Below are 7601 nucleotides of genomic sequence, written 5' to 3'. Positions count from 1 at the left end.
CCTGTACAACACCCACACCCGCACCCGCACCTCCACACCCGGGCTGCACCCGCACCCACACCTCCACACCTGTACAACACCCACACCCGCACCTCCACACCTGTATGACACCCACACTCGCACCCACACCTCCACACCTGTATGACACCCACACCCGCACCTCCACACCTGTGACCTTTGCTGCACCCAGACCCACACCACCACACCTGTGCTGCACTCCTGCACCTCCTCACCTGTGCTACCTGGCAGCCACCTGGTCTCCTGAGCCCCTCTCCCTCCCACTGGCCCCCCTCCATGGCTGGGGATGGGGCCCTGTAACAGCTGGGCTGGGGGCACCTCGTTATCTTTGCCAAATGCAGTCACTCTCCCAGGAGGCCCCAAGGAGCAAGCTTATGGCCAGTGCAGCATCCACAGGGAAGGCCAAGCCTCTGTCCCTGAAGCCGACAGTGTTCCTGGTCAACTTGGGAGCTGTGGGGCCTGGCCCTGGGAAGAGCCTGGCCTCTGCCTCAACTCCTGGAGGTCACCTGTTTGGAAAGTCTTGCTGGGTACAAATGTCCCTGCTTACCCTGGGGCTTCTCAGCCATACCCTAGTCTAACAATGCTATCGGGTGGGGGCTCCTGCCCCACAGGGCCACAGACACATGAGCAGGCAGCTGGGCCCACGTGGCAGAGCCTAGGGAGGACTCCGGACCCCAGGCCGGGCTCCCTGGCAGTGACTCTCCATGCCAGCCAGCACATGGTGTTGCCAGGGGCAGGACACCAGAGCTCTGTGCTCAACCCCCGGGCTCGGCCTGCACCTTCCCTGGGCTGACTTCAGCCTGCATCTCTGCCCGTATTAGCCGTAACTGCAAAAGCAGTGTCCAGGAGCTCAAAGTCCTGACAGTCACTGAACCTGAGGGGCCGGAGACCCTGGACATGTGATGGAGCCAGCCCCAACTCCTGACACCTGACCAGGACGTGGGCACGTGCTATGCCCGAGTAAGCCTGGTCACACGCCCTACTGCTGTCCTGCTGGGGCGTGGTCAGCCTGCCCACTTTACCTGGCTGCTGCTGTCCAGAAGAGGGAGCCTCATGGCTGAGAGAATGAAGGGCTTCTTCACCTCCATCTGTGGTGCTGCAAGAGATGGAAGGTGGCTCAGCTCCGCCAAGGCTGGGACCTGTCACATCCCTGGGTCTGAGGCCAAAGGCCACACGACTAAGGGCCTGACCTCACCAAGCACTGCATGTGGGAGGAGACGATTGTAACCAAAGCACACCACGTCTCCACAGGGGACTGATGCCTTCTGCAAAGCGCAACCACACCAGCTAAGTGCTGAGGCCGACAGGCCAGGTCAGCAGGTGGGAAAGCAGGCAGGCAGGTAGACCCAGGCTGTCTGGGAGGTCCAGTCAGTGGTTCTCAGACCTGAAGGGCATCAGGTTCCCAGAGGCGCGCTCCCCAGGAGGGGCTCCTCTGCTGCCCCAGGTTGGGGCTCGACAGGCATGGGGGTCGTGTATGCCGGTGCTCTGGACCTCTCTGAGCGTGCAGCATAACCATTCGTCTCCTGACAGTCAAGTGGGGTACGCAGGTGGCTGTGCTCTGAGCGTGCAGCATAACCATTCGTCTCCTGATAGTCAAGTGGGGATACGCAGGTGGCTGTGCTGGGGCCAGAAGGGAGCACAGTGATTTTGTTGCCAGGCTCTCATATGGCTGATGCCAGTTCGAGTACTGGACCAGGTGTCTTGAAAATCACGCTGGGCGCATGTGTGTGTATGCCCCAGGAGAAGAATGGAAGAGAAAGGAGTGCAGCATGGCTCTTCCCCTGGGGGGTCGAGTTCTCACTTTCCCTCTCACTGTCTGTTTCTGTCCCTGTCTCTCTCTCTGGTGGGTGCATACATACTAAGGCAAAAACTTAAAAAAAAAAAAAAGGCTGGCCCTGTGGTCTGGCAGGTAAGGGAGCTGGATCCCACCGGCTAACCGTGCAGTTAGAGTCCCAGACACAGGGGCTTGAAAACACACACGCACTTGGCAGTGCATATTCTGTGATTTGCATGTCCAGAATCCTGATGTGGTGAGGAACAGAGCAGAGTGGACTGCAGGTTGATCATGCAAGCCGGGGTACACTCATTCGCTCTTTCTTTTTCTGCCTCTCTCTGGGGAGTGTATGCACCCTCAGACAAATCGGGAGGAAAAGTGAGATTAAGAAAAAGAGAACAAAGGACCTTGAGCACATGCCCCGGGGCATGTTGCAAGTGACAGCCCTCAACACAGGTGTCCTCAGCTCTGTCCTCACAGATGAGAAGCCTGAGGCCCAGGGGTGGAGCCTGCCCAGTCTCAGAGCAGCAAATGACAGAGCCTGGTGGCTTGGTACAGCCTGGAGCGGGGCTTGGCAAGCAGCCTGGCAGTCTTGGGCAGCGTCTGATAAGGACGCCAGTGGGCCCCAGAGCCAGGAGCCCGACTTAGCGGATCAGGACGTGTGAGAGACCTCAAAGAAATGCTGGGAGGAAAGGGTGACAGAGGGCCACACCAGGCAATGGCGAGGTGGCTGGCTGCGGGGGTGTGGGTCCACCCAGGCCCTCCCTGAGTGTGCCAGGGTCCCAGCTGGCCATGCTGCACTGTGGAGTGAGGACTGCTGGGGTGTCTGCCACCCACCCCAAGAAATCAATGTAGAAGAATTTACAGAAAAGGGGCTCTACCAAAGCTCAGAGTGCGGGTTAATCAAGCTAGAGTGAACAGAACTCTGAAGACAGCCCCCAAGGAGGACAGGAGCTGTGCTGCGCACCTGCCAAGGGTCTGCAAGCTCCCGAGTCAGCGAGTGGGGAGGATAGGGCTGGGACGGTCTGCCGCTGCCAGCAGGGCTGTGCCACCGGGCTCCCTGGGCCAGGGGACAGAGGACAAGCACCAACAGGCGAGGGCACGGCCCCGCATGGCAGGACTGTGGGAGAGCAGAGTGGTGCTCACAGTCCTCCGCAGACCTGGGGCTGCTTGGCATCTGCCAAGGCCGAGGACGCGCGCACCAGGCCAGGGGTACCCCCAGGGGCACCTGTGCCGGAGAGGCTGTTCATGACAGCGAGCCCACCAACGGGCCAGCACTGGGCACTGGGATGGCGAGCCCGTGGCATGGCAGCGGGCACGGCATGGAGGGAGCACACAGCTACTGGCAGCAGCCCGGTCCGCCCAGGGTAAAGCACAGAGGATGGGCCTGCTTGAGGACAGTGCAGGCCTGCCTCTGCTCCCGCAAGGCCTGCTCCTTGAGAGCAGATGGGCCGACGGGCCGGCTCCACCCTAACTCCTGCACCAGCACACCTTCTGGGAACCTCCCGACTTGTACATGCATTTCCCGGGAAGGGTTAAGATCATGAACGAATTTGGAGCTGGTGGGTGGCATGGTGGCTAAGGTGCTGGACTCCCACATGGCCAACCACGGTCTGAGTCCAGGACCTGGCAGCTTGCTTTTTCATGTTCCCCCTTTCTCTTTCTCTCCTTGTCTGCCTCTCTCTGGAATGCATGTGCACTATAGCAAACAAAATAATAATAATAAAAATGAATAAGATTAAATAAATAATCATTTTTAAAAAGAACATGAAAGAATACAAACAACCCACCCAGCAAAAAAGCAGATAGGAGCCTTCAGTGGGCACCTCTAAGTGCCAGGTAGGAGGCAGGGCAGGCCCGGCATGGCCCAGCAGGCTGGCCTGGGAGGCCATAGGCCGGCCCAGTCCCCACCCTGAGTGGGAAACAGAAGAAATAGGGACACATGAGCAAGAGCATGCCCCTGGCCACATGGAGGATGTGCTGGTGGCGCCCGGCCACTCATCCATCCCTCAAGGCCTCGCAGTAGGTCAAGGCTGTGGCACACAGCCGGTGTGGGTGCCCTCGAGGAGCTGGTATCCTTGTGAAGAGACACCGGCAGCTGGCAGCACATAAGCCCCCATGAGCTGTGCTGGAGCCAGAAAGGGATAGACGCAGACTCTGAGACCCTGACAACAGGGCGCTGGGCATGGCGGGGGCTCGGTGCCAAGGGCAACTTGAAAAGCAACATGACACTAAGAGCCAAGCAGAGGGGAGGCGGGCCGAGCAGGCACAGGGGCAGGGCGCCTGGGCTGGAGGGCCACGCGCTGGAACACTGGCCATGACCGGGGAGGTCCCCTGGGGAGCAGGGTGGCCTCAGCAAGATGTGGCGACTCCAGTCTCACTGCAGTGGAGGAAAATAGCCACTACCAGGACATGCTAGAGAAGTTCCTGATTTTGAAAAAAAGAAAAATCGGGGCCAGTGGGAGGTGTGGCGGTTGGGGCACTGGATTTCCGCATGGCCGACTGCGTTCAAGCCTTAGACCTGGCAGTTTGAAAATCACACTGGAGCCCAGCAGATGGTGTGATGGCTACATCTCTGGACTTCCACATAGTCGACTGCGGTTCGAGTCCTAGACCTGGTGGTTTAAAACTCACTCCATGTGTGTGTGTGTGTGTGTGTGTGTGTGTGTGCGTGTGCGTGTGCGTGTGCGTGTGTGTGCGTGCGTGCATGCGTGCCCAAGAACCCAACGGGAAAGGACCAGAGGAGACTGGAGAAGGGATTGAGGCGTGACCATCCCCTTCAGGGGGTGATTTCTCATTTCCTGTCTCTGTTTCTCTAATGAGTGTACGTGCCCTATAGCAAAAATCTCTTAAAAAAAAAAAAAAAAAAAAAAAAACTCTTAAAAATTTTTTTTAATTAGAAAAAAAGAATAAAAAAAATCATGCCAGTCAAGTGTGCATGCATGCTCAAAATTCCAGGAGGAGAATAGAGAAGGGACTGTGATGTGGCCATCCCCAGGGGGTGAGTTCTCACTTTCTCTCTGTCTTCCTCCAGCAAGTGCATGCACCCTATGGCAAAAATTTAAAAAAAAAAAACAAAAACAAAAACTGGGACCAAAAGATGGCACAGAGGCTAAGGCGGCTGGACCCAAATGGCCAGCTGAGTGGTTTGAGTCTCAGAGCCAGCGGCTGCGAACATTCTCGGCACGTGTGCGTGCCCAAATCCCGAGAGAACACAGAAGGGCTGCAGCACGGCCCTCCTCCGAGATTTCCCCTCCTCCTCTGTCTGCAGCAAACGCACACACTCTATAGCAAATACATAAATAAGAGAGAGATAAAAAGAAATGAAAAATCCTTCGATATCCAAAAACAAATGCAGGAAACACTGCAGCTCAGAAGAGGGCAGGGGACGAGAGCCGCAGACCTGGAGCCCAGGACAGCGCTGCCAGGGCAGAGGCGACGCTTCCTAGTTAAAGTCGGGTTCAGAAAAGCAACTAGTAACTTCTTCGAGAGTTCTGTTTGCCATAGGGCACATGAGCTCACTGGAGAGAGACAGGGAAAGGGAAAGATTTTTTGAGAGAAACCACCCCCAGAGCGGGATGGCCACACCACAATCCCCTCTCCTCCGTTCTCTTTGCATTTTGGGCACACATGCACACACATATGCGTGTAGCATGACTTTCAAGCCACTGGGTTTGGGATTTGAACTGTGGTTGGCCATGTAGAAGCCCAGTACCTTGACCACCAAGCCACCTGCTGGCCCCACAACAAATAATTTTTTAGTACAAGAATGTCTCATGCAGGGACCAGCAGGTGGCATGGTGGTTAAGGGCAATGGATTCCCACAGGGCCAATGACGGTTCGAGGTCCAGACCTGGAGGCTTGCTTTCTTACTACCCCCCTCGCCCTTGCTCTGTCCCTCTCTGGTCAAATTAAAGTAAATAAATAAAGTTAAATGAAAGAAAAAAATGTCTCATGTAATATTCAGGGTTTCCTATTTGTTTCTGCTAAACCTGGCAATTTTTAAAAAAGAATTACTTTATTTAATTTTATTTATTTTTTAATTTGACCAGAGAGACACAGAGAGAAAAAAAGAGAGGGACAATGAGAAAGCAAGCCACCAGGTCTGGGACTCAAACCATGGTTAGCCATGTGGGAGTTTTTAGCACCCTAACCACCATACCACATGCTGGTCCCCTAAACCGGGCAATTTTATGCCAGAGAAAACGGAATCACATGGGAACGGAATCAGCAGGTGGCATGGTGGTTGGGGCGCTGGACACGCCCACATGCTGACTGTGGTTCGAGTCCCGGACCTGGCGGCTTGCTTTCTCACTTTCCCTCTTTCTCTGTCTTTCTCTGGTCAAATTAAAATGAATGAATAAATAAAATTAAAATAAATAATTCTTTTTTAAACAAAAAAGAAAGAAAACGGAATAACACATTGGGTTGTCGGAAAAGTCATGATCTATTTTTCTATACAAAAACGCATCACGGCTTTTTTGGTGAGTTAATATTTAAGACAGTCACGGAAATGTGAGCCAAGAGTCCTGTAACCAGCAAAACGATCAAAGTGAAAGGCACAGGCCGTGGTCAACAACTGAGAGCTCGGGGCTGGCAGGAGGCATGGTGGTGAAGGTGCCGGAGTCCCTCAAAACTGACCAGTTTGAGTCCTGAACCCGGAGGCTTTAAAATCACACTAAGCGCATGTGCATGTGTACCCAAGACCCCAAGAGAAGAACGGAGAAGAAGGGATTGTGGCGTGGTCATCTCCCTGGGGGGTATTTTCCCACTTTCCCTAGCTCTGTCTCTCTCTGGTGAGCACACGTGCCATATGGCAAAAACTTTAAAAAATAAATAAACAAACAAGTAAGAACTCAGGGACATTGTCCCCAAGAGCCCTTCCTGTGAGAGCGAGCAGAGGCACGAGCCCAGGGCCGAGGTGGGCAGCACACAGTGCCTGCAGGACCAAGGCCAGGTGAAAGCCCAGAGCCCGAAGGACAGGACGTCACCGCTGCACAGTGCTAAGACGGCGGGCCGCGGGGGACATGTGCGAAGTCATCCCTGTTCTCACCGCTGTGCTGGCGATGGCAGCACTGGTGTCCCTGTGAGTGTTTACACAACATGAGGGAAAACAGATGAGCAGCTAGGGGGTCTGCTCCTGCTTCTGAATCCAGCTGCCAACTTGCAGGAAATTCAGATGAGAAAGAAGCATGCTGGGGCTAGCAGGTGCTACGGTGGTTGAGGCGCTGGTCTTCACATGACTGACCACAGTTCGATTCCCGGACCTGGCGGCTTGAAACTCGTGGTGTGTGTGTGTGTGTGTGTGTGTGTGCGTGTGTGTGTGCATGCCCCACATCCTGAGGATAGAGAAGGGATGGCGACATGACCATCCCCGGGGGTGCTTTCTCTCTGGTGAGCGCACGTGCCCGGTAGCACACCAAGACAAACAAGACAGCATCTGACCTGCTCCTGGAGGGTGCGCTCGGCCAAACGTGACCCTGGGCAACTCTGCAGGACAGGTGCCGACGGGGGATCCTGAGTCAGGACGACCGGGCTCACGGGGAGTGGGGCTGGGGCTGCGTCGTCAGGAAGGGGTGTCGGGGCCTCGTGCAACCCAGGAGACCGGTGTGGGCACAAGGTGTATCTTTGTGACGTGGATACTCAGATAATTGTGAGTCTTAAACATTTTACTGCCCATGTCTCTGTATTGGCCTGGCTTGATTTTTCTCCCAGGTGTGTGAAAGGCCTTTGAGCCAGGTCATTTCAAATCTTATGTCAGGGATTTTTTTTTTTTTTTTGGCTAGGGGGGATTTACCTCACCCCGCGG

At 55.2% G+C, this 7601-nt stretch overlaps 1 protein-coding gene across 5 annotated transcripts in view; it reads right to left on the bottom strand.

Moving 5' to 3' along the window:
• MROH1 (maestro heat like repeat family member 1) overlaps nt 1-7601 on the bottom strand; it is a gene marked incomplete at its 3' end in the record, with an annotated part of 83574 nt that overhangs the window by 41243 nt on the left and 34730 nt on the right. For all 5 annotated transcript variants that reach the window (XM_027765952.1, XM_027765951.1, XM_014593242.1 and 2 more), the window contains 1 exon segment: nt 1041-1114. In XM_027765952.1, the coding sequence (XP_027621753.1) occupies nt 1041-1114 (74 nt within the window).

Source organism: Tupaia chinensis, unplaced genomic scaffold, assembly GCF_000334495.1.
Source record: "Tupaia chinensis unplaced genomic scaffold, TupChi_1.0 Scaffold140061_1, whole genome shotgun sequence".
Classification (NCBI taxonomy): Eukaryota; Metazoa; Chordata; class Mammalia; order Scandentia; family Tupaiidae; genus Tupaia; species Tupaia belangeri.
The sequence above is the reverse complement of the archived record's forward strand: the minus strand, read 5'-3'. Positions and strand labels throughout refer to the sequence as shown.